This window comes from Zeugodacus cucurbitae, chromosome 6 (genome assembly GCF_028554725.1).
Source record: "Zeugodacus cucurbitae isolate PBARC_wt_2022May chromosome 6, idZeuCucr1.2, whole genome shotgun sequence".
NCBI lineage: Eukaryota > Metazoa > Arthropoda > Insecta > Diptera > Tephritidae > Zeugodacus > Zeugodacus cucurbitae.
Window position 1 is genome coordinate 60,887,849 of NC_071671.1, and position 24,276 is coordinate 60,912,124.

At 37.7% G+C, this 24,276-nt stretch overlaps 5 protein-coding genes and 1 long non-coding RNA gene across 8 annotated transcripts in view; 2 read left to right on the plus strand and 4 right to left on the minus strand.

Moving 5' to 3' along the window:
• LOC128922653 (uncharacterized) overlaps positions 1-349 on the minus strand; it is a 267,064-nt gene extending 266,715 nt beyond the window's left edge. The window contains exon 1 of the long non-coding RNA XR_008471836.1: positions 256-349. This is a non-coding gene — a long non-coding RNA (uncharacterized LOC128922653). The remainder of the gene's footprint in view (positions 1-255) is intronic.
• Positions 350-1,084: 735 nt separating this feature from the next.
• On the plus strand, positions 1,085-4,782 carry LOC105218838 (spermatogenesis-associated protein 20). Its single transcript, XM_011194671.3, has 5 exons — positions 1,085-1,764; positions 1,851-2,324; positions 2,381-3,535; positions 3,610-3,818; positions 3,887-4,782. Exons 1-5 carry the CDS (start codon positions 1,586-1,588, stop codon positions 4,348-4,350), a joined length of 2,481 nt encoding a protein of 826 aa, XP_011192973.2. The 5' UTR covers positions 1,085-1,585; the 3' UTR covers positions 4,351-4,782.
• A 459-nt stretch (positions 4,783-5,241) lies between these two features.
• On the minus strand, positions 5,242-6,789 carry LOC105218836 (uncharacterized). Of its 2 annotated transcripts, none has more exons than XM_011194669.3 (2): positions 6,554-6,789; positions 5,242-6,364 (listed from the first exon to the last, which is right to left on the minus strand). In XM_011194669.3, the coding sequence occupies exons 1-2, from the start codon at positions 6,614-6,616 to the stop codon at positions 5,564-5,566; spliced, it is 864 nt and encodes a 287-aa protein (XP_011192971.2). In that variant the 5' UTR covers positions 6,617-6,789; the 3' UTR covers positions 5,242-5,563. The 2 variants fall into 2 exon arrangements, with proteins under 2 accessions (XP_011192971.2, XP_011192972.2); XM_011194670.3 differs by having other exon boundaries at positions 5,242-6,361; positions 6,554-6,786.
• A 1,588-nt stretch (positions 6,790-8,377) lies between these two features.
• LOC105218834 (T-complex protein 1 subunit epsilon) lies at positions 8,378-11,007 on the plus strand. Its single transcript, XM_011194667.3, has 4 exons — positions 8,378-8,609; positions 9,110-10,091; positions 10,156-10,310; positions 10,371-11,007. Exons 1-4 carry the CDS (start codon positions 8,502-8,504, stop codon positions 10,749-10,751), a joined length of 1,626 nt encoding a protein of 541 aa, XP_011192969.1. The 5' UTR covers positions 8,378-8,501; the 3' UTR covers positions 10,752-11,007.
• On the minus strand, positions 10,864-12,415 carry LOC105218835 (endonuclease G, mitochondrial). The gene is made up of 2 exons (XM_011194668.3): positions 12,037-12,415; positions 10,864-11,963 (listed from the first exon to the last, which is right to left on the minus strand). Exons 1-2 carry the CDS (start codon positions 12,178-12,180, stop codon positions 11,151-11,153), a joined length of 957 nt encoding a protein of 318 aa, XP_011192970.2. The 5' UTR covers positions 12,181-12,415; the 3' UTR covers positions 10,864-11,150.
• A 1,813-nt stretch (positions 12,416-14,228) lies between these two features.
• Positions 14,229-24,276, minus strand: part of LOC105218833 (uncharacterized) — a 33,259-nt gene continuing 23,211 nt past the window's right edge. Inside the window, exons 1-8 of one of the 2 annotated variants that reach the window (XM_011194666.3) lie at positions 22,069-22,598; positions 17,040-18,329; positions 16,624-16,971; positions 16,241-16,558; positions 16,017-16,167; positions 15,529-15,734; positions 14,766-14,949; positions 14,229-14,702 (exon numbers count right to left, since the gene is read on the minus strand). In XM_011194666.3, coding sequence (XP_011192968.2) covers positions 14,384-14,702; positions 14,766-14,949; positions 15,529-15,734; positions 16,017-16,167; positions 16,241-16,558; positions 16,624-16,971; positions 17,040-18,329; positions 22,069-22,204 — 2,952 coding nt within the window. In that variant the 5' untranslated portion in view covers positions 22,205-22,598 and the 3' untranslated portion in view covers positions 14,229-14,383. Of the gene's footprint in view, positions 14,703-14,765; positions 14,950-15,528; positions 15,735-16,016; positions 16,168-16,240; positions 16,559-16,623; positions 16,972-17,039; positions 18,330-22,068; positions 22,599-24,276 lie in introns of those variants that run through there. The other variant, XM_011194664.3, reaches the window with a different exon arrangement.

The window sequence follows — 24,276 nt, forward strand, 5'->3', positions numbered from 1 at the left end:
CATTTCGGAAGAATTTAGATGATTTGAATTCTTTTGTTATGGTTTTTCATTTTTTTAACAAATAATTAATAAAACAATTTATTAAACCGTAATTTACGGATATTTAACTCATATTTATTGAAAAACATATATCTAAGTGAGTACTCGAATTAACGAAAAATTCGATGTAACGAACAATCCTGACAATTAATGTGCTCGTTATTTCGGAAAACTACTGTATAAGTAATAAACTATATAAATTATAAATACACTCACCGTTCAATATAAAGATGTGTACTTTCTAACAAGATGGAGCTGCCATTATCGTTTAATTTAATTTCATTTCATTTCATCTCATTTAATTTAATTTAATTTAATTTAATTTCATTTCATTTCATTCAGTTCAGTTCATTTCATTTAATTTTATTTAATTTGAAAACACTCAAACACTTAAAACTTTGCACAATCCTATTTGACAGTGCTCTACGGAAGAATTTTGCTGCACTTGTGGTAGCGGAACCACATATACATACATATATAATACACACACGCACGAAAACGTATTTGACAGCAGCAGCTTCCTTTGGCTTAGCAACAATAAGTAACACTTATAAAAATTATAGGGCTACAGAAGCCTCTTTCACATAAAGAAACGTTTTAATATTTAGTTAAAACAAATTTGCACCAATTTAGACATATTTTCCCCGTTTCCTTTGAAGGAATAACGGATATAGCCTTTGGGTAGCAGGAAATTACGCATATTGTATGAACGAAAGACACGACAAAACAGACGACGCGACCGGCTCAAATGTACTTCGTGAAAAAACACTTTAAAGTCCTGCATTTCATATAAAACATATTCCTACAGCACACTTTAACTTAGTTGAGCACGATTTTAGGAATAAATCCTTTTAAAACACACTTTATTTAATTATTTTCATAATTTTATTGGAAGCCTGTTGAAAACGTATAAAGAACCGCGGCGGATATAACAAACTGAAAAAGCACCGCTATAGCGAACAGTTTGAATGCCACTGTATGCGAATTGTCAATATTGCAAAAATATGCAACCCTATTGTTTCGCAATTTGCTGAGCAACCTTTCGCTTAATAAACATATTTAGTTTTTATTTGCTTTTAAGTAGTTAAAGATTAAAATAAAATTGATTAAATGTTAATTAAAACATGTGTAAAGACGTTAACTATTTGTTTTCACTATTATTTTAAACGTTGAATATTAAATTATTGATAGAAAAAGTGAAAACAACAACAAAATTTTCGCCCTCGAAATGCCATATGTCAACAAAAATGCAAAATAAACGTGTGGACAACAATGCAGACCGCAAGAATTACAACAACAATGCGCCAAACCTGTTAATTGTCACTTGCCCACCAACATTTCATTAGCGATTCGCTGCGTTATCTTCTTGCTTATTAGAGACGAGCTGTCAGTGCTGCAGCAGCAACATAATCCCCAATTTACGAGTCGAATAAACGTGAAAATAACGCGGTTTCAACTTTAAACTTTTGTGATTGTGTTTGCTAATTGCAAAGCGAAGTTGAGGACTCGAAAGCTGCAACTTTGTGTTGTACCACTTTTTATTGCTATGTTGAATAACATTCTACATCTTAGCTGGATACGTAAGGTCATAGCCAAAACGGTCACACGAGTGCCTGCAGCGACAGCAAGCAAGCAATTTTTAACTACTGCAGCAGCTGGAGTATCAAGGCGAACCAGTTGTGCAGTTTCAGTGCAAAGAAGTCTATTCGGAAGCGGATGTGAAAAGTGAGTAGTAGCTTATGCCAGCATGTTTATGAATTCTAATTGTCACTAATTTGTTCAAAATATTTCTCATATACCAACATTTGTAGATACAATAGCATAGATTATAGCAAGCAAAGTGCTCAAACACGTAAAATGTCCGACAAAGGCGCTTCCCAAAGCGCGGCAGACGCAGCTAAGCACACAAATCGTTTGGTAAATGAAAAGTCGCCATATTTGTTGCAACATGCGCATAATCCCGTCGATTGGTATCCCTGGTGTGATGAGGCAATTGAACGTGCACGCAAGGAGAACAAATTAATATTTCTCTCGGTGGGTTATTCAACATGTCACTGGTGTCATGTAATGGAACATGAATCGTTTGAAAATGAGAATGTTGCCAAAATAATGAATAAGAATTTTATCAATATAAAAGTTGATCGTGAAGAGCGTCCAGATATCGATAAAATCTATATGCAATTTGTGCTAATGTTAAATGGAAGTGGCGGTTGGCCCATGTCGGTGTGGCTAACACCAGATTTGGCGCCAATCACCGCAGGCACCTATTTTCCACCAAATGATCGGTGAGTACAATAAGTAGGTGCATGTAACAAGTTTTTCAAATTACTCATATTTGCAGTTGGGGCATGCCCTCATTCACCACGGTGCTAAAGACGATTGCCTCCAAATGGCAAACGGACCAAGAAGAATTGAAGCAAACAGGCAAACATGTAATTACCGCTATACAAAAGTCATTAAGTGGAAAATCCACGACGGCTATCTTTGAACCCGGTAGCGCTGATGCCAAATTGCATGAAGCGCTGCACATCTTCAAGCGTCGCTATGATCAAGAGAACGGTGGCTTTGGCATGCAACCAAAATTCCCTGAAGTTTCGCGTATAAATTTTCTTTTCCATGCCTATATTGTGACCAGAGATATCGATGTGCTCGATATGGCGCTGCATACATTGCAGCACATCGGTCAAGGCGGCATACACGATCATGTTTTCGGTGGTTTTGCGCGCTACTCTGTGGATCGCTTTTGGCATGTGCCACATTTTGAGAAAATGCTCTACGATCAGGGACAGCTATTGACAGCCTACGCAAATGCTTTCAAGCTAACAAATGACGAGACATACTTGGACTACGCTGATGGCATCTTTCGTTACTTAATGAAGGATCTAAGGCATCCCGATGGCGGTTTCTTCGCTGGCGAAGATGCTGACTCCTTGCCAACAGCTGATGCAAGCGTCAAAGTGGAGGGCGCTTTTTACGCCTGGACTTGGTCGGAGGTGAAGCAGGCGGTGCATGCGAATGCAGCGCTTTATGCCGACGTGAAATTGGAACTGGCGCGTATATTTGAAATTTACGCACATCACTATGATTTGCGTGAAAAGGGTAATGTTGACGCCAACAGTGATCCGCACGGGCATCTCACGGCCAAGAATATACACATTGTGCGTGGCTCAAAAGCTGAAACCTGTGCTAAGTTTGATATCACCGAGGAACAAATGCAGCGTGTGTTGCGCATCACTAATGAAGTGTTGCATAAAATACGCGATCAGCGACCACGTCCACATTTGGATACGAAAATAATTTGCGCTTGGAATGGTTTAGTGCTCTCCGGCTTAGCGAAATTGGCTAATTGTGGTACGGCAAATCGCGACGAATATGTGAAGGCTGCTGAGCAATTATACAAATTCATGCACAAACATTTATATGATGAAGAAAGGAAGGTGTTGCTGCGTTCTTGTTATGGACTCGGCACTGAAGATGCTACGGTGGAGAGTGTGCCGTAAGTGGATAGTGTTTATTTGTGAAAGTGTTTACATATGAATATTATAATTGAAATTATTATATATATTTTAGCGCGCAATGCATTGATGGCTTCCTAGACGATTACGCCTTTCTCATCAGGGGTCTATTGGACTACTATAAGGCTACGTTAGACGGCAGTGTGCTAAAATGGGCTAGAGAATTGCAAGAGACACAGGATACACGCTTCTGGGATGAGACGCACGGCGCATATTTCTACTCCGAGGCCAACTCGCCGAATGTGATTGTGCGGCTCAAGGAAGGTATGTTAACAGTTAGTGCGAGTAAATTTACTCAGATTACTACAAAATATTTTTGTCACCACACACAGATCACGATGGCGCTGAGCCTTGTGGTAATAGCATTGCTGCACGCAATCTGCTACTACTCGCTTACTATTTGGACGAAGATAGTTATAAGCAACGCGCAGTGAAATTAATGGAGTTCTTCGCTGATATTAATCCATTTGGTTATACACTACCAGCTATGATGTCGGCGCTGTTGCTGCATGAAAATGGTCTAGATTTGGTGGCTGTAGTTGGTCCGGACTCGAGTACCACACATCGTTTCGTTAAAGTATTACAGAAATTCTATATACCCGGCATGATAATATTACATGTCGATCCGGAATATCCCGATGAGACGTACAATCAACGCGTGCAGGAGAAATTCAGAATGGTCAATAACAAAACAACGGTTTATATATGTCATGAGAAAGTTTGCCGTATGCCAGTGACAGACCCCGATCAACTCGAACAGAATCTGAAAGACAAGTTTTTTAAAATAGACGAGTGAGGATGGAAATGTGTTGGATTCTAAAAATTTTTCACTTTAGATTACTAACCAAAATAGTTGTTACACTTAGTGTTTAGCAAATGGAATTATACAGTGAAAAGCAAGTGATAAAATGTTGTAGAATAGACGTTTGTAAAACGTAGTGTCTGGTGCAGAGCACTAATTCTTCTGCTAAGTAAAGTTTAGTGCGCGACGCTGTGAAATTCTATTTCGATATAGTTAATAGTGCTATTTACTTATTATAAATAGTATATACGCATATACATGTTTATTAATTCAATTCAATTGTATACGCTTGGCGTTAAGTGTTTGTAATTTTATCAGCGTAACAAATTTGTAAGATTTGTTAGGCTTGATAAATAATTATCAACTGAATGTTATTATGTAGTTTGCAATGAATTTTAAGCAGCAAAATAAAGAAAATCAGAACTCTCTTCCAAATCTTTTTTATTCCACAACTGATAATTGTTGTGATTTATGTCGTGCTTTCACTGTTTTACTTTTTGCTGGCATTTTCGCCAAACAGACCTGTTGTTGTTGCCTTTTTTATTTTTGTATTAAAATTCACTGTTATTTTATTTTTTTTATGTTTTTTAGTATTTATTTATTTGTTTTACCGAACACAGCATTCTTTGTGTTCGCTACTCACACATTTACAACGCATAATAATCAGAGAGATGTAAACAAACAATTCACACACAGAGTAATGCGGCGCATTTAGCCACTTATTATGGATGCCCAGTTTGTCAGTGAGTCCTGCATTTGGAGGTCAGCTGGCGACGGGGCATACACAGCAGCAGCACTGGGCCGCCTCTTCTACAATATAGTTTACAATACAATTATATTTCATTTTTATAATTTTATGTTTAAGTTTTGTTTCCTTCTTTAGTGTTTTCTTTTTTTTTTTTTTGTTCAAACAAAATACAAAAAGGAGAAAGAAGATCTAACGTTACGTTTAAAGTTAAATTTACGCAAAAAGTTCAGTGAACAAATTATTTGCAGTTCATTAATTAATAATTTAGCAGAAGAAATTCATATTGATCACATTGAGACCCATTTGGAAGGTAGACGTCTGCACTTATCGTCAACGTATTCGTCCATATACTAATTTTTAGTCATTATGTTCCTTAATTCGGTTGTTGCCTTCAATTTCACTGTTACAAGCCAACTTGCCTCAAGTTGGCAGTGGTTAGATACGTTAGCATCTAACATATTAGGCATCATTCATTGTCATGGCGGCATCGAAATTATCCATCATAGCGTCCATGCGCTCCTGATGCTCAAAACGTGCAAAACGTCTTTGCCGCTTGGATATCCGTAGTCGACGACGTATTGTGGAAACTTTGTAGTGTCGCAGTCGGCGAAAACGTGTCTCCTCCTCTTCGGCATCATCGTATTCGGGGGCGGACACTGAGTCCTCCTCTTCACCACCACCCACCGCCACGGGGTCCCGAAAGAACTCTTTCGGATTCCGATGGATTTTGAAGATTTTTGCATTAGCGTCATGTTTTCGTATCACACGGGAGTTAGCGCTAATTCCACGTTCAGGTTGGGCAAGTGTACCACCACCATTACTCGTATTCCCACTGACACCGCCACCACTACTAGTTATCTTAATAACATTGAAAAGTTCCGCTAATTCGGCATCGGCGCGTTGTTGCTCCTTGAGTTTCTTTTTCTTCTTGGGTGCATAATCGAGAATGTAGAGCAGATTATTCAGTGGATCATCGTCAGCACTACCATTGACGTTGAGATTGCTGGAGGCGGTGGGTGAGGGCGCAGGCGTATTATTTGCCGTCAGTGATGTGGGCGTGGATGGCGGTGCTGGTGGTGCGCCATGCGACACCGTATAACGACGATGCGGCCGCTGACGACGTTTCACAACCTTCCACGAGAAAATACTGGGCTCTTGCGGCACCAACTCCAGGTCATACATTTCACCTGTTTGCGGTGGTGGCGTCGAACATAATTCCACATCATACTCTTCATCCGATTTGGCCATTTCGATTGTCTGCTGATTGCGTGTACCCACGGCAATAACAGAAACAGCACATAAATACAAAAACATCAATTCCGGCATAATCGGTAAGGGCGTGAAAAGAAGATGAAAGAAAAATAGATACACAAGGTATAAATTGAATTGCAATTGGACATGGATAAATTTTGGTTAACTGTAGGCCTTATGGGGAACTGCGATACATACCTGGAAGAGATATTCAGCCTCGGTGTATTTTTGGTCAGCCAGTCGATGGAACTCCGCCATCATTGAGTCGGGTCGATTTGAAAAGCGTGTCGTCAGGAAAATAAACAAAAACAAAGTGAAATGACGAGGAAAACGGCGAATACGAGGAGAACGGAATTTTTCCCGAAATTTTTCACGATTTCCTTTTCCTCTTTGTTTTCGTTTCTGCTTTCGTGTTTCTTGTTCTCGTTGTTTTTTGTTTTGCTGGTTTTTGTTATTGTTTCACATGTGTTTTCATTTCGGCATGTTGCCACTTGACGGGGTATTTACAGTAGAGAGAATGAAAATTTTACATTCTCTGCTCTGGCTCTTGGTTATTAGAAACGAAAGTACTCAAAAACTATTTTTGTGAAAGAATTTTCATGAGTTTCATTTTATTGTAAAAGGTACAGAATTTGTTGTTGAAAGTTTTGCATTTTACAATTCAATCCAAAATTTGTATACAAATTATTTGTGAAATTCTGCAAATACAACATTGCGCAATCCAGTGCTGCCCTTCACAACACAGTCAAGAATGACAGCTGAAAATCTGACGTTTGTTCAGCCGGTTCAGTTCATGTCAGGGATAAAGGGATGTCCAACTTATTCCAGTGTGAGAGCGCCTCAAAATTTGCGTTTTTTATAACATTTTGCATTATTACCAGATCAGACAAAATACTAATTTTTGGGCATTTAAATAAAAATACCTAACATTTATTATGGTTAAAAATTATTATATACTGAATGTTTAATATAAAATAACTTATTTCAATTTCATTTAGCGATAAAATGGTATATTAAAATAGCCGGTTTTCGAAGTTTCAGTAATAAATATGGTCAATTATTAAATGTCAACTGAAAATAAATCAATTTCTTTTATAATTTTCCATGAAAAATTAGTTGCTCGATGCTGCAATTCACAAAAATATTCTTAAACCACTTATAAATTACGCGTTTTCATTGATATTTATTGTTTAAAGTTCTTATTACTGATCTTGCAAGGCGGCTAAAAATGTCTCCATCGCATTATTTTTTTGGCAACATTTCAATCTGGCCTTTCCAGTTTCCCAATTGCGAAACGTCAAAACCTCCTCATCTCGACAAACTGTCAAAGTTTAGGTGGTTTTGACGTTTACAATTGCGCTCTCACTTCCAGTGATATGAGAGTTGTACATCTCTTTATCTCTGGTTCATGTCAGAGATAAAGAGATGTACAACTCTCATATCACTGGAAGTGAGAGCGCAATTGTAAACGTCAAAACCACCTAAACTTTGACAGTTTGTCGAGATGAGGAGGTTTTGACGTTTCGCAATTGGGAAACTGGAAAGGCCAGATTGAAATGTTGCCAAAAAAATAATGCGATGGAGACATTTTTAGCCGCCTTGCAAGATCAGTAATAAGAACTTTAAACAATAAATATCAATGAAAACGCGTAATTTATAAGTGGTTTAAGAATATTTTTGTGAATTGCAGCATCGAGCAACTAATTTTTCATGGAAAATTATAAAAGAAATTGATTTATTTTCAGTTGACATTTAATAATTGACCATATTTATTACTGAAACTTCGAAAACCGGCTATTTTAATATACCATTTTATCGCTAAATGAAATTGAAATAAGTTATTTTATATTAAACATTCAGTATATAATAATTTTTAACCATAATAAATGTTAGGTATTTTTATTTAAATGCCCAAAAATTAGTATTTTGTCTGATCTGGTAATAATGCAAAATGTTATAAAAAACGCAAATTTTGAGGCGCTCTCACACTGGAATAAGTTGGACATCCCTTTATCCCTGGTTCATGTAGTCTTGTGAGAATTTTTTCATCTTTCAAATTTCGTGATTTTTGTTTCACAGCGTCGGAAAAGTGCGAAAATTTATCTGCGTGAATCCAGCGAATCCAAGCTTGAGGAATTAACTCAAAATGTCCGCCTTCCCGGGTTCAATCGCCTTCGACGAATATGGTCGTCCATTTATAATTTTACGTGAACAAGAACGCGAAAAGCGCATCACTGGAACCGATGCTATCAAGGTTGGAACAAAGGCTTTTTACAAATACAAATATGAATATTATACTTGGAGAATGCAGCAGGACTTTGTGTATTGAAATTAATTCATATTAAAAGTGCTTATAATTAATATTTTGGTGACTAATTTTGGTTGATATCGCTCCCGAAACTTCCAGACGAGAGCAGCTGCTTTAGTGTTCATTAATTTTTCAATGATACTATACAAAAATATAACTTATTATTTGTTTAAATTATGAAGAAGTGCATAAAATACACGATATCGTGTAAATTTTAAATAAATTAATTGTAAATCCTTTAAATTTTGCAAAGAACCGATCAGGTGTGCCCATATGACGTCACGGCAATAATGGCGTGCATATGTGAGGTTAAAGACGCTGTGACTCAGCGGTGTAAAATAGTAAACTTCAAAAACAAACGCCATTCACAAATAATTTTAATATTAATAATATTTTAGTTGACTTTACTATTCTCGGCATTAATTGAAATAATTTTTGCTTTACAGAGTCACATTTTGGCCGCACGCCAAATCGCTGGTACCCTGAAAACATCACTGGGTCCAAAGGGTTTGGATAAGATCATGGTTAGCTCTGATGGCGATGTGACCGTTACCAATGATGGTGCCACAATAATGAAATTGATGGAAGTCGATCACGAGATTGGCAAACTCATGGTACAATTGTCACAATCACAAGACGATGAAATCGGTGACGGCACCACTGGCGTAGTTGTTTTGGCCGGTGCTTTGCTCGAGCAAGCTGAAAGTCTTATTGATCGTGGCATTCATCCAATTCGTATAGCTGATGGTTTCGAATTGGCTGCACAGTGTGCTGTCAAGCAATTGGAATCTATTGCCGAACCATTCCCCATCGATCCCAAAAATAAGGAACCACTCGTGCAGATTGCTATGACTACGCTGGGCAGCAAGATTGTGAATAAGTGTCACTTGCAAATGGCCACAATGGCTGTCGATGCTGTGTTGAATGTGGCTGATATCGAGAAGAAAGATGTGAATTTCGAGTTGATCAAAATTGAGACCAAAGTCGGTGGACGCATGGAGGATTCCATGCTAGTGAAAGGTGTTGTGGTTGACAAAACCATGAGTCATGCACAAATGCCAAAAGTGTTGAAAGATGTCAAGCTTGCTATACTCACCTGCCCATTCGAACCACCAAAGCCCAAGACCAAGCATAAGTTGGATGTCACTTCGGCTGAAGACTACCGTGCGCTGCGTGAATATGAACAGGAGAAATTCGTGCAGATGGTTAAACAAGTTAAAGATGCTGGTGCCACTTTGGCTATTTGTCAGTGGGGCTTCGATGATGAAGCCAATCATTTGTTGTTGCAACACGAATTGCCTGCAGTGCGTTGGGTCGGTGGACCTGAGATTGAATTGATTGCTATTGCCACCGGTGGCAGAATTGTACCACGTTTCGAAGAATTAACTGCCGAAAAGTTGGGTACTGCTGGTTTAGTGCGTGAGCTCTGTAAGTACAAGCTGCTTGCTGTTTTTTTTTGTTAAATTTTTGCTAATAAATGTTTTCTTTGTAGCTTTCGGTACTTCCAAGGACAAAATGTTGGTTATTGAGGAGTGCAAGAATTCCAAGGCTGTAACTATTTTCCTGCGTGGTGGCAATGCCATGATCATTGCTGAAGCCAAGCGTTCTATACACGATGCACTTTGTGTTGTGCGCTCGTTGATTAAGGTACTGAAGAAACAAATTTTCTTTAATTATTTGAGACTAATTTGTAGTTCTTATTTCTAGGATAATCGCATTGTTTACGGTGGTGGTGCTGCTGAAATCAGTTGTTCTCTGGCCGTTGCCAAGGAAGCCGATCAGTTGTCCACTCTGGAGCAGTATGCCTTCCGTGCCTTCTCCGTGGCTCTTGAGAACATACCGCTGGCTTTAGCCGAGAACAGTGGTTTGCATCCAATCGAAACATTGTCCGAGTTGAAGTCGCGTCAAGTGGCTGAGAAATGTCCCAGCTTGGGTGTGGATTGCATGCTGTCCGGTGATTCTGATATGAAGAATCACAATGTTGTCGAATCGCTGCATTCCAAGAAACAACAGATTCTCCTGGCCACACAGTTGGTGAAAATGATACTTAAGATCGATGATGTACGCTCCAAGGATGGGCAACAATAGATGTGCAAAAACCGAACAGCATTAATACATACAACACACACTAAACTCATCTCATCATCTATCTAAAACGCATTTGTCACCGCCTGTACGTCTGCTTCACTTTTATAAAAACAAAATTATAATAACTCTCACTATGATTCTATGTTTTCAAAGGATGCGTGCGCACTTACAAGAATACACTGCTCATTTGCGCCGTTGATAAATTTGTAATTTGTTTGCTTAATTAATAAAGTACTAAAAGAAGGAACAAATTTAATTTTACTTGTTTTTATTGTGTTACTACTCACTACATATGGTACTACGTAACATTTCAAAACGAAAAATGCCAACAACGGTTATAACTTTCACCCGAATTTTAAAGATAATAATTGCACAAAACCCCTTTAGGTTTCCTTACGTTCAGGCTTTCTTGCCATTAATACGCCTCAACTGCTTGCGATTCACTTGATCAAAGAAGAGTAGACCCGCTGCACGCTCCACTGTTTCTGGCGGCACTTGGAACACCTGCAGCGGCGTATCGTCACTGATCACCTGGTTGGGCATTACGTACGCCTCCATATCCAGTTGTTGATCGGCAGTTTCACTCACAATAACTTTGTAAAAATGTGTTGGCACTGCCACAGTATTAGCGCCAATTACCTCATACTTCACATACGTCTTGCCATCGTCTTCTTTACGCGGCAAATACAGTGGGCCCGTACAGACATACACATTCGGATAGGTCTGTGTCAATTTACGCACATACATCTCCAGTCGATTCCACGAATCGCGATTGAAACCCTGTCCAACTTGCGGCGCCATATTCGATAAAAAGAAAGTGTCTTCGCAATGTTTCTGATGACGTCGGTGATTGCCCGCTGCTGCCATATGACCACGATCGTAGCCTGAACGCCGGTAATCGGTGTTTTGTGCACGAAAGAAGGGGTGTATACTTTCATCGGCACGAAAGTCACATTTGGAACGATCGACCGCCTCGTTACGCGCTACGGACGCCGGTGTGAGATGTTCGAAAACCCAGTGAGGCACGCGATTGCGACGATCGTAGGATAGCACGAAATCGGAGTAGGAGCGTACGTGATCAAGACCGGGGAAACCGTATTTCATGATTTGCGAAATGCGTGCTGGTGTGGCGGTGAGGTTGACATCTTCTGCAGGCACTGGCACGGCAGCGGAGACAGTGCCGAATATCGGCAGTCCTGGACGACGCACCAACTAGAGATAGAGTGAGAGAAAAGATAACTTTTGTTAAATAATAATGTTAATACAATAGAAAAAGTGCGTTTACCCTTTGTTGTGCATCTTGCGCAAATGTTCTTTGCTCCGTGTGTGGCGCCTCGAGTTGTTGACGTTCTACGTATTTACCAGTGTAGTAGGCGCATGTAGCTGCCGTCGCACAAGCCACTATATTTCTAAGCAGTCTTTTATTCATGGTTGTTGCGTATTATTTATGTTATTTGAATATAAGCCTATTATGTACGTCTGCCACACGTGAATTCCCTATTATCAGTTCAATTGCAAGCAAACAGCTGATTGTGGTTATTCAACAGCGCACAGCTGTGTGCACAATGTGTGGCAACTAGCATAATTGAAATTTTGCGATGATTTAAGAAACCAAAAAACGTTATATTGTAAAATTTAAGTACTTTTATCACAACTAATGAACATTTTCAATAATATTTTGTTTATTTGTTTTGTTTACTATTTCTATAATGCAGTTTTATAATTATCGGCCTGTGAGTTATCGATAACAGATGATGCCTCACTGTCAACACGGCGTCTAGTGGCTCTCAAACTACGCATTCTAGCGGTTATTTTGGCAGTTCGCTATATCCGCTATTCGTGTTCGTGCATTTTCCGTCTGCCGTGTGCAATTTTATTAAATTAAAATAGTTCATTCAATTGTTTAAAACGTTTTTTTGGTGCATTCGGGTTAATAAATGTGCAAGTGAAGTGGTGAAAAGTGTATTGAGTGCAATGCTTAGCTTGCAAGTGCGATTTTATGCCCAATTGGGTTTGCGGCCGCCGGCTGTGTGGAGAGGAGGTTTCTTCTCAATTGAAGCAAAGTTTCCGGTTGTTTCAAGTTCAATTCCGTGTTTTCGGAGTTCCTTGAAGAAAATGCAATTAAATGCATTCTAAAATCTCTAAGAAAGCAATAAATTGAGGTGCACCCAAAGGAGCCCCATAAAATATGTATATGTGCTTGCAGGCTGTGTGTTTGTCAAGCGCTGCTACTGCGGCAATATGAAAATGTGTGTTCGTGTATGCATTGTTAGCAGTGAAATTGTTTTCTAATAAGCAAATATCAATTTGTGTTTGTGATATGAACAAAATCTTGCTGTTTCGTATGAGTGATGTGCTTTTCTTTATAAAAAAAAGTTAAAAATGAAGCGAAATAAGTAAAATAAAGAGTATATGTGTTTAATCAGTATTATTTGTGATAAATAAATAAATGCGGTTCCAGAGGCGACGATTTGCACTTTTTCATGCCGGTGAGTCTTAGTCATTTTATATAAATTTATATATGTAATTGAAAAAACATTCATAGTAAATTTGAATATTTTGAAGTTATGTTTAAAACCGTTATTATTATATATTATATACTATAGTTAATAATCCGTAATAGAAAAAAGTGAATGAAGAGTTATCTATAATTAAAGATATGAAAAATATATGTCAAATATAAAAAAAAAATGTCATTGTATCTATTTGTCTACGAGGAGTGTTCAAACAAGTAACAGGAATTTCAAAAAAGTCCAAAAGTAAAAAAAAAAAATATTATGTCATTGCTTACTTTATTTATTACAAGGTTAGACGTGTTTTCATGAGGTTTCCGAATTTCATTTACTGTTTGTTCGTGAATTATTGACTAAAAACAATACAGTAACGATGTCCTAGCCTCCAGACATGACTCCGTGTGACTCTTTCCTATTTCCAAAAGCTTAAATAAGTTTTTCAAGTATACGAGAAATATAAGCCGATGTGCTTTGCCTTAAAATCGAGTTTGAGAAATGTTTCGACGATTGGAAGTAACGCTGGCATAAGTACATATAATATCGAACGTGGGAATATTTTAAAGGCGACAACATTAGTGTAGACAAATGGATAACTATTTTTTCAAAAAACGAAAATTCCCGTTATTTTTTTTTGAAAACATCTCGTACTCATATTTATATTCATTATCTAGATATTATTAAATCCCTTTGAATGCCGATAATTCATCCAGTATGCCCATTTATAACCAATTTGAGATTAATACATTTTTATTTCACGTTAAATAAATACAAAACTACATTGGAAGCGACATTTCAATACTTGTTTTTTAACTTAGTATTATTAATATTACATTTTAGTTCTAGCCGATTAACTAAGGTTAGAACTACGTGGATCAATTTAAAATATAATATATGTATGTGTCTTTTGTAACTTATTTTTTTTCGAAAAATGCAATAACTGGCATTTAAAAATTCCGAATCTTTTAGCAAATCACATTTTAATTTATTACTTAAGCACATTTTTGTTTTCATTGTTATTTTTTTGGGTAAAAAATACAAATATTATAAGTAACTAACTCAACTAAAAGTTATAATATATAGAGTTCTTTCGGGATCCCTTGCCAATTGTTTGAGGCGGCGCTAGCATGATTCCTTGTTGCAGTCGACAAAATTGCTAAACTCAGTGGAATTAGGTGGACCTTCGCTGTAGAGATATGTGACGGGCCACAGGCGTGCGGCAGCAAAATCGCTTAAACTCTGCAATCCACCGGGTCGTGGTGGACGTTGATATTCATTAGTTGATGTACTACTGTCCAGTGTATGTTTCTTCTTGTCGCCTTTTAGTGATGCAAACTTAATGCTGGAGTGTGTGTGTGTCACTGATGTTGACGTTTTATTGCCCGGATAATAGCGATCACTGCACTTGCGCCACTGGTCGGCTTCATCGCCCACAAAGCACCTGTTGGTTGAAGAATTTTTTTAGTTATTATAGAACATTATAATTTCATATTCCCCAACTTACCATGGATAATCGAACCCCTGCGAGTAGCCACAGGGGTGTTCAGCCTTACAGCAATAATCCCACGCGCCAATCTCACCACCTTCGATTTCACACGAGTAGAAACCAGTTACGAGATTTTTTTCACAAGGACTGCTCGTGCGACATGCCTTACCGGTGACGGTATAATGACGCCAGGCGACATCTCCTAAAGGTTTTTTGGTTGAAGAAGTTTTTTGTTGTTGAGAAATCAATGTATTGTGTATTGTAGGTGCTTATTTGTTAGATGGACCAATACCAGGCAATATCAATATTATATTTTTAAATACTTGGAAACTGGTACTATTTGGTTAGGTTGTCACATACAATACGGTTATACAAAATTGTTGAGCGTCTTAAATGCAATGTGTATATTAGGGAGTACTAGTCTAAAATTTTAGGGGTCAGTACTTATTTACAAAAATCGTTAATTTCGTTTTTAGTTATTTAGATTTGCACTTTCGTACAAGGGATACTACGATCTTGGAGGTATTTTCTAAATAAATACTTTACATGCTATTTCACTTAATTATATTAAATGTTTTTCTTTGTTAGCTTTTCACCACCAAAATTAACCCATTTTATAGAAAGTTACTACATTTGTTTCACATTTCGCTTTGTATTTGCTTTAGTCAATTATTCGGTTTTATTTCATTCATTATATATTTTTATTTGTATTCCTTACAACTGCAACTAGTTGTTATTTACACTAGTACTGAGGTGCAACAGGTAAGAATTTTCAGTTTACCCGGTTCACGGAATATATCCATACGCCGATCGTTATTCACTCGTGATCCGCCGATTGTGTTTACTTTGTCACGACAAGTCCAATCAAAGGGATTCCAAGCGAAGAGCCAATAATCTCGATCATCTGTATTCGTGTAATGTACGTTCAATTTCAGCTCAGTTTGATCGAGATCCGAGAGTTCACAGTTGTAGGATGTGGCGCGCGACCTGGAAGTGGAAAAAAAGTAGAAACAATTAAATTTTAATGTTTTAAATGTTATTCGGATAAAAAGTCGTTAGCAAAACCCGATCCGTTTTCTGTAATGTCTGGAGGGTCTCTCTTATTTCAATTAAAATAGATCGTACCCCAAACGAGCTTATATATACTTAACTAATAAGAATCTCTAAATAAATTAAAATAGTCCAACGAGGTTTATTGCAGAGAAACATATCTCAAACAAATCCTTTAATTCTTCTTTAGCCGAGTCGATAATCTTTATCAAAACTTACCCATAACTGAAGGAATAGCACTTAAAGGATGTAGTTTCGCGGAATCGTATACATTCCTTCTTGCATGCAAGCTCGGAAGGCACTGATATCACTTTCTTTATAGCTGTTGAGAGCAGTTTCGCCGGCGAACCATAACCCAAATAACAGACCGCTGAAATTATAAAAAAGACAAGAGATATGGGTACTCTGTAGAGAAAAAGGAAGATCACAAAGTTTCAACTAACATTTCTTATGTTTATCATCTACGATCGGTTGTATTTCGCAGCCATGACCGTAACTCGCGCGCTCAAACACATCGAAGGCCGCATCTTGAATGAGATGTCGTCCCTTATCCATGTCACGCACCGGCCAATCGCTCAGCTGACAGTTATCAATGACGCTGGCGTGACGCTGTTGGCCATAGCGATAGGCGAAAGCGCGACAAGTGAATTTGACCGATTTAATGCACTCCATTTCGCATTCACCCACCGTACGTACGGTCAGTGAGTCGCGCACAATAGACTTGTAGAAGCGTGTTGCATCAATGGCACGGAAGAAGCACTCTGTGGACGAAAAGAATTGTATAATTTTAAATAACTGAAATTCATAAAACGCTTTCAATACATACGAGCATTACGTGGATCCGTGAGCGCGGTACTCGGTTTACTGCCATAATGACCCGGTTCGTCGCTACGTGATGGTTTTCGACAAACATCTAAATCATCGCCCATGGAATATATATCATAATCACGATCAGGTTCTATGTCTACGTAATAATCCAAAGAGTTTATGGGGCGATCACATAACATGCAATTATCACGGCCGGCTTGATTGTAACGGTAACTGTAGGTGTGACAGATGAAACCATCCTGTCCCGAACACAACTGCTCGCACTCAACAAGTGTCGGTACGGTGGTGGAATGTTTTATAGCGGTTTTGTGTAAGCGAAAGCCTTCACCGATCTTCGCTGAGCATTCTACAGATGTAAAAGGAAATATGAAAAATTAATAAAAATGTATATAATTTTACTAAAACTCAACGCACCATCTGGGCCTGGTCGCCTTGTCCACGAATGTCTGTAATCATGACGATCTCTGAAGCCTTCCGAACCAATTCCGCCATAACTGGAACCAGGATAACTCAGCACCGAGTTTGGTTCACGTTGAGAGCCACGCCTTGAACCCCCCAACTCAAAATAATTGAAATCGAGTGGATCTCTACGCCGATTGTACTCATTCAAACCCCAATACGATGATTGTTTATTGTAGCTGCCACCATAGCTACCACCATAACTGCCCCAGTCCTTCTCCTGCCCTATCAGGTAGGGCACGAATTTAGATGAACCTTTGTAGCTGCTAGCTGGTGGGCCATCACGATCCAAATAATTATGTGTTGATGGCGGTGGCGGTGGTGGTGGACCTGGCCTATAGGAGTCTGGTGGTCCTGATGGACCGCTTATTTCATGCGAACCGGGACGATATGGCGAGTAGTCGGGACCTGGTCTATATGGTGGACGAAAGCGATCGCTTTCCGGTCTGGGGCGGTAATGCGTACTCTCATAACCAGGACTACTTGGTATACTCTCCCAACGATCTGGTCTGCCAGGTCGATAACGATGATGATCCTCCGGCCGTATGTAGTCATAACGATCTACAGGTCCTGAACCCGTGCCGCTACTACCATAACCACTTGGTGGTGTGTGCTCAAAATATGAAGAACCATGTGAGGAGAACTCAAAAGCGCTGGAATGATGATACTCTGACGACGACGATGGTGGTGGTCGATGATCATACGAAATGGATGAGGACGGTGGTGGCGGTGGTGGCCCCGACGGATGATAGTGATCAATGGCAGTACTGCTCGGTGGGTGATAACGATGTTCATCGCTACCATAGCCACTAGCGCTTGGCGGTGAAGGTAAGTAATGATGCTCCTCGCGATACGGTGGCTTATCACTCCAACCGCTGGGTTTCAAATACAATGGTGGACTGCTCAGCGTGCCACCTTTCGAACACTCACGGCATGGTGTGCGCCTACAACTCGGTGGCGCATTGCGATCGCGTTCATAGTAATCATAATCGGGATGTCGGAGCAAATTCGAGTCACGCTGACTAGAACTGGAGTACAAGTCAATTTGAGCCAATGGAATTTCGATAAGTTCACAATCGCCCTGCCCGTGACCGGACGGATCGAGGCGATAGTTGAAACCTTCGCACATAAACCGTTTCTCAATGCCACACTGACGCATGCAATCCTCGACGCGTTCGCAGGCGAGTGTCCGTCGTACCCAGCGTGGAGAAATGCGTTTGCCAGCTAGCACGCGTCGGAAGCAGGCTGTGGAAAGAGAGAGAGGAAGAGAGTAAAGTATGTACTGAAAAGCTGATAATTTGGAATTCTATATATTTTTTTTCGAAAATCCTCCGTTTTGTTGACGACACGTGTAGGGTGGGTACGTATCTATGGATGCTGTTGGAACACAGCGCTTGCGTGTAAATACATCACGCTCAGTCAATGGTGGTCACAAGCGTAACGCGAAGGTCACACGTTAGCATGGAATTTCAGCTTGTTCATGCCACCTACTGTGTGTACTAACAGCAACAACAACAAGACAACAAAGTTAGAGTTGAACCCAAACAATTGCATATTTTCCGATACAACGCTTTAAATTATTTCCCTTTTTATTCATCGCATTTTGGGCTACTGAGCGCGCATTATATACAAACATATGTATGTATATATGTACTTTATGGCGCCAACAAATCTACATATTTAGCGTTTTTTGATAGGTAAATCATGAGTAGACGTTTCTGCAACTACGTAAGAATTGTTTCAAATGAAAATTTGCATTTACTAAAGAAAAATAATACTCTTTGAACTTTGTTGTTGTAATTATTTCGCCTAGTAAAACACTTGTTTAACGCAAATATATGCCCAGCTAAGTAAATCTGTTTTTTTTTTCATCACATCCGTTGCTTGCCAAGTGTGGCTTCTCTATATTCAACCGCTTGAATGCGTTTACTTTTGTTTTTGCTATTTTTGTTTACAGCTTTAGTCAGTAAAGTGTATTTTTTCAACGAATTTACTGCTACCAGTTGTGGGTGCGAAATTATAGAAATTATAATAATTACTCGCTTTTCGGCACGCATTTTTAAGGTCGCTAGTTTTTCTGGTTAATTCATCCTATTATAAAGCCATTCCAAGTACAATGACCGCGGTGTCAAATACATTTGACCTAAGAAAATTAGTTTTTTTGGAACAGCATGAAATGAAGAAGCAAAGAAAGTGCTGCGAATTTCTTACGCAGAATTAGCTTCTTACAAATTATTTAGAACATAGCTTTAGATTTACTGTAGAAGAAATTTGGTATCATTAAAATATCTTGCTGATTTTATTATAATAAAAAAATCGTTGCTTGCTGACTCGCTTGAGACTCTATTCTATCCTTTTTTATAGCATAAATATATTCTGATTTGGGATCAATTGGGCATCATCTTTTAGTTATCGATCAATACGAATGCCAATGCCACACAATTTCTCAAAAATTAAGAATTCGAAGGTACTCTTCTCGGATACCACTTGAATGCCAATCCCTCTTTTATGCGAAGTTACTGAACTCTAAGTTAATCAAACTGAAAACGGTTGTACTTCATGTCAGCGAGTCCATGTTTTATAGAGATATCAGAATATTGTGGCACTATAAAATCTTCAGTTTTCGGAGAATTCATAAAATGTTATGAACCTACATAATTTCCAAAAGTTTCACAGAAATCTTATAACGGGTGATTTTTTTGAGGTTAGGATTTTCATGCATTAGTATTTGACAGATCACGTGGGATTTCAGACATGGTGTCAAAGAGAAAGATGCTCAGTATGCTTTGACATTTCATCATGAATAGACTTACTAACGAGCAACGCTTGCAAATCATTGAATTTTATTACCAAAATCAGTGTTCGGTTCGAAATGTGTTTATCGACAAATTTTGTTCAGCGATGAGGCTCATTTCTGGTTGAATGGCTACGTAAATAAGCAAAATTGCCGCATTTGGGGTGAAGAGCAACCAGAAGCCGTTCAAGAACTGCCCATGCATCCCGAAAAATGCACTGTTTGGTGTGGTTTGTACGCTGGTGGAATCATTGGACCGTATTTTTTCAAAGATGCTGTTGGACGCAACGTTACGGTGAATGGCGATCGCTATCGTTCGATGCTAACAAACTTTTTGTTGCCAAAAATGGAAGAACTGAACTTGGTTGACATGTGGTTTCAACAAGATGGCGCTACATGCCACACAGCTCGCGATTCTATGGCCATTTTGAGGGAAAACTTCGGAGAACAATTCATCTCAAGAAATGGACCCGTAAGTTGGCCACCAAGATCATGCGATTTAACGCCTTTAGACTATTTTTTGTGGGGCTACGTCAAGTCTAAAGTCTACAGAAATAAGCCAGCAACTATTCCAGCTTTGGAAGACAACATTTCCGAAGAAATTCGGGCTATTCCGGCCGAAATGCTCGAAAAAGTTGCCCAAAATTGGACTTTCCGAATGGACCACCTAAGACGCAGCCGCGGTCAACATTTAAATGAAATTATCTTCAAAAAGTAAATGTCATGAACCAATCTAACGTTTCAAATAAAGAACCGATGAGATTTATGCGTTTTTTTTTTTTTAAAAGTTATCAAGCTCTTAAAAAATCACCCTTTATTAGCATCATAATTGAGGCAGTGTTTATGTTAGTACTGTAATATATGTTTCGAAATCTTTCCTAATTTCTTATTGACTAACTAACTATTTATCATCATATATACCTTTATTTATGATTTACATAAACCTTTGTCTTTTCAATCTCCAAACCACCTATAATTTCGGTCGTCTTTTATATATAATATTATAATATATTGAAAAATTATTATTTCATGCTTCATTAATCTCAATTTTACTGTTATGTGACCTGTTTATGTATTTATTCATATATGTATGTGTGAAATTTTCAGAAATTCTCGTATTTTACTAAACTCTATAAATAATTGTTTGACCCAGTTCTATGTACATACATTTTTTGTTGTTGCCACAAATTACGATCAGTTAAGGCAAATGCACTCATTAGTTAGTACCGCTCTTAATTTGTGTCACATTTTGTATAGAATATGTAATAAATCTCACTTTCAACGGTAATGTAAATAAATATATGTATGTTTTACATATAGTATGGTATAATTCAAATATTTAGGCGAGGAGATTTAGTATCAAAAATGGAAAAAACATTAAGTTTTCATTTACAATGAAGTTCAAATTTTTATTTGACGAATGAATGAAGCATGTCGAGATTCTTACTGGGTTCTAAGATTAATTTGTAAAAGTTTAAGTTCACATCCGATAGATGGAAGTGAAATTAAATTATTAGGAGAAATTTCAACTATAGGTTCGTTTTGATTTATGGTCAAGATATAGGTATATATTTAAGGAGTAGGCGAAATATTTTATAATAACATCAAAATCCGAGTTTATGGTTCTATGTGTGACAAAAGTTGTATCACTGGGTGGCGCTGGTTTCAACCTAAACTCTATCTTAACTTCAAATTGGATTGGATATATAAATCCAATTTCTAGTTAAAAACTCGGGGGAATGAAATATCAACTAGGTACCACCAAAGTTGTACCACTAGCTGTCGCTGGTTTCAAATTATTACCAAAATACAGGCTCGTTTCACTGGGTATACTATGTTATAAAAAGTACTTTAGTTTGAAGCGAAGAAAGGTGGATTTTTGCTGGTATGGATATAAAATTTACTTGACACTATAACATACTAATATATTATTAATTTTTTGTCTTCAAACACAAATATTAATCAAAACAATTTCCATTGTGAGTTTTGTATAAAAATATTTTTTTTTTTTTTCATAAATTGGTATCTATGTTTTATTTCAAATATTTGTTGTTATTTCCGAAGCATTGATGTCATGTATGCGAAGATAAATTTATATGATTAATTTTTTTTATCTAGAGTCTCTCTTTTAGTCCATCAAAATTATTTTTTTTTATTATTTTTCAAAATTGTTCTCCTTCATTCCCCTACCTTTTGCATCCTCGACAATTATGATTGTGCTGCCGCCACTGCCGCTGGTGGTGTATCCACGTGCTGCAACGCCCGACACACTGCAGCAGGCTAATAACAGCCAAGCAGCAACGCAACTGTTGCAAAGCAACCGCATTCTAACGACAACACTTTTGCACTAAAACGCCAGCGAGGGAGTGTAAGCGAATTGAGCGCGAAAAATTTACAATTTTTACACAGTTAATATATATAATATGTGTGTGTGCAAAGTGGCAATGGGCAATCGATGTGCGTGCTATACGATGCTTAATAGCGACTAATTTAACTATATGACGAACGACAGCAACAACAACAACAAAATCACATATGACGACAAAAAACACAAAATTACAACAATCTAATGTAATCGAAAATTGGGTGTAATGCACACAACAACCACAATGCAACGCATTGAACACACGTTGGTTGAGTGAAAAAAAAATGTTTGAAGTTTCAATTTATTTTTTGTTGTAGCGCTTTTATTTTAATTTTATTTATATTTGTGTGTTATTTCTTTTTGTGGCTATTTGTACTTTTATTTATTATTTTTTTATTCTTTTTATTTATTTTTTTTTTGTGGAAATTCTGTTTTTCCAAGAAATTACGTTGAATTCAGTTTTCGACAATTACGTAAGCACGCGCGTTTTTCACTCCAGCCACATACAATAAAACGTTGTTTATATACATATTTAAACAGTATTTCAGCACAAAAACAAAAACAACAATACCAAAGCGTAAAAAAAAATTGAATGTCAAACAGATTAGGCTTGTTGGTTGTCACACAGCGTTGTTCGTGGTGCGGTCAACGCCGTCGTTGTGCCACCAGCGGCATGTGAATCTTCAGTTGACGCTGCTAAAAGCACAATTGGCTAATAAAATGCGCTATTTTATTATGTTATTATGTTTTGTGGAAATATTATTATTTTTTTATTAATTTTTTATTATTTATTGTTCATCTCTCGCGGTTTTTGTGTGATTGCGTGCTGCATTATCCTTGTGCCGGTCACCGCGCCAATCGATTGTTATGCAAATTGCAAAATTTTCATACTCGTAATGCGCACCCAAAAAATATGCTAAAACAATTAGTCGCACAAATGTCTGTATGTATGGCGTGCATTAACCGTAACATGGGCGGAGGGAGTATTTAGTTCACAAATCGCGCTTTTTTTAGCCGCTGAAATCACACGCACCTTCTGCTTGTCACAACATAGTCTATGAACTCTCAACACTTTTTGATTCTTACATTATTTTGTTGTTGCCACACAATTATGCTAATTTAAATTTAAGCTTTTGCTTAGACGTGTATAAAAAATTCTTCAAATTAAATTCCTTCACTTCAGCGCCACTTCCTTTTTAAATTAATATTTGAATTATAATTTTCCGCTTTTCATTTCTTTTATTATTATTTTTTAAATTTTTTATACGTTTATTCTATTTTTAGCATATTTTGCTAATTTTACGGATGTGCAAATGCTAATGTCACGTCGCCGACTGAACGCTTTTGGCGTTGCGCATCTTGATTTTATATCACACGCTTTTCAGCGATGTGCTGTCGTGTCGGCGCTGCCGCAAAAGCTTTTAACAAAACTCCCCCACCAATTGGTGGCAAGCGAATTTTGTTGTTCTTCTACAAATATGTGAGTGTGTGTATATATTACCATATGTTTGTATGTGTGTGTGTGTGAAAATTCTATGAAGCTTTAAAGCAGAATCGCACTTTGGGGTTTTCTTTTCACATAACCGAATGAATATTAGATTTGTTAGATGATGAGTTTATAAGTGATATCGTCTCAAATTGTTTATAGGTTGTGCAACCCGTTGGTTACTTTATGTGGATCAGTAAATGGATACTTTTTTACTTATTTGAATTTTTACTTTATTTTTCCTTACTTTAGTTTGAAATTTCCTAGAAAAAAATTGTATTTTTTCACATGCGACCCTGATAATTTCAGAAAGAAATTGAATGATTTCGAATGTCCTTTTCAAATAAGAAGCACAAGAATATAGAGATAAGCCCTAAAACCTAATTTTCCTATTAACCAAGAAAATGCGTATGAGGGGAAGCTCTCTCAGAGGTCACTCTTTTTCAATCACGGTAAAAATGTCTCACATAATTATTTCGCTATATATGATCGATCAATATGATTGTCATCTATCATTCGGAGGTTTCTTATTTATGATATAATGGTC

What these genes read in the sequence shown, in the direction of transcription:
- LOC105218835 (XM_011194668.3), bottom strand. Translation starts at nt 12,180, where the DNA reads ATGAATAAAAGACTGCTTAGAAATATAGTGGCTTGTGCGACGGCAGCT. An exon ending in CGCAAGATGCACAACAAAGG is followed by an intron (nt 11,964 to 12,036) that starts GTAAACGCACTT and finishes CTCTATCTCTAG; the next exon opens with TTGGTGCGTCGTCCAGGACT.
- LOC105218838 (XM_011194671.3), top strand. Translation starts at nt 1,586, where the DNA reads ATGTTGAATAACATTCTACATCTTAGCTGGATACGTAAGGTCATAGCC. An exon ending in TTCGGAAGCGGATGTGAAAA is followed by an intron (nt 1,765 to 1,850) that starts GTGAGTAGTAGC and finishes CAACATTTGTAG; the next exon opens with ATACAATAGCATAGATTATA. An exon ending in GCTACGGTGGAGAGTGTGCC is followed by an intron (nt 3,536 to 3,609) that starts GTAAGTGGATAG and finishes TATATATTTTAG; the next exon opens with CGCGCAATGCATTGATGGCT.
- LOC105218836 (XM_011194669.3), bottom strand. Translation starts at nt 6,616, where the DNA reads ATGATGGCGGAGTTCCATCGACTGGCTGACCAAAAATACACCGAGGCT. An exon ending in AGGCTGAATATCTCTTCCAG is followed by an intron (nt 6,365 to 6,553) that starts GTATGTATCGCA and finishes ACACGCAATCAG; the next exon opens with CAGACAATCGAAATGGCCAA.
- LOC105218834 (XM_011194667.3), top strand. Translation starts at nt 8,502, where the DNA reads ATGTCCGCCTTCCCGGGTTCAATCGCCTTCGACGAATATGGTCGTCCA. An exon ending in CTGGAACCGATGCTATCAAG is followed by an intron (nt 8,610 to 9,109) that starts GTTGGAACAAAG and finishes TTTGCTTTACAG; the next exon opens with AGTCACATTTTGGCCGCACG. An exon ending in TTGTGCGCTCGTTGATTAAG is followed by an intron (nt 10,311 to 10,370) that starts GTACTGAAGAAA and finishes TCTTATTTCTAG; the next exon opens with GATAATCGCATTGTTTACGG.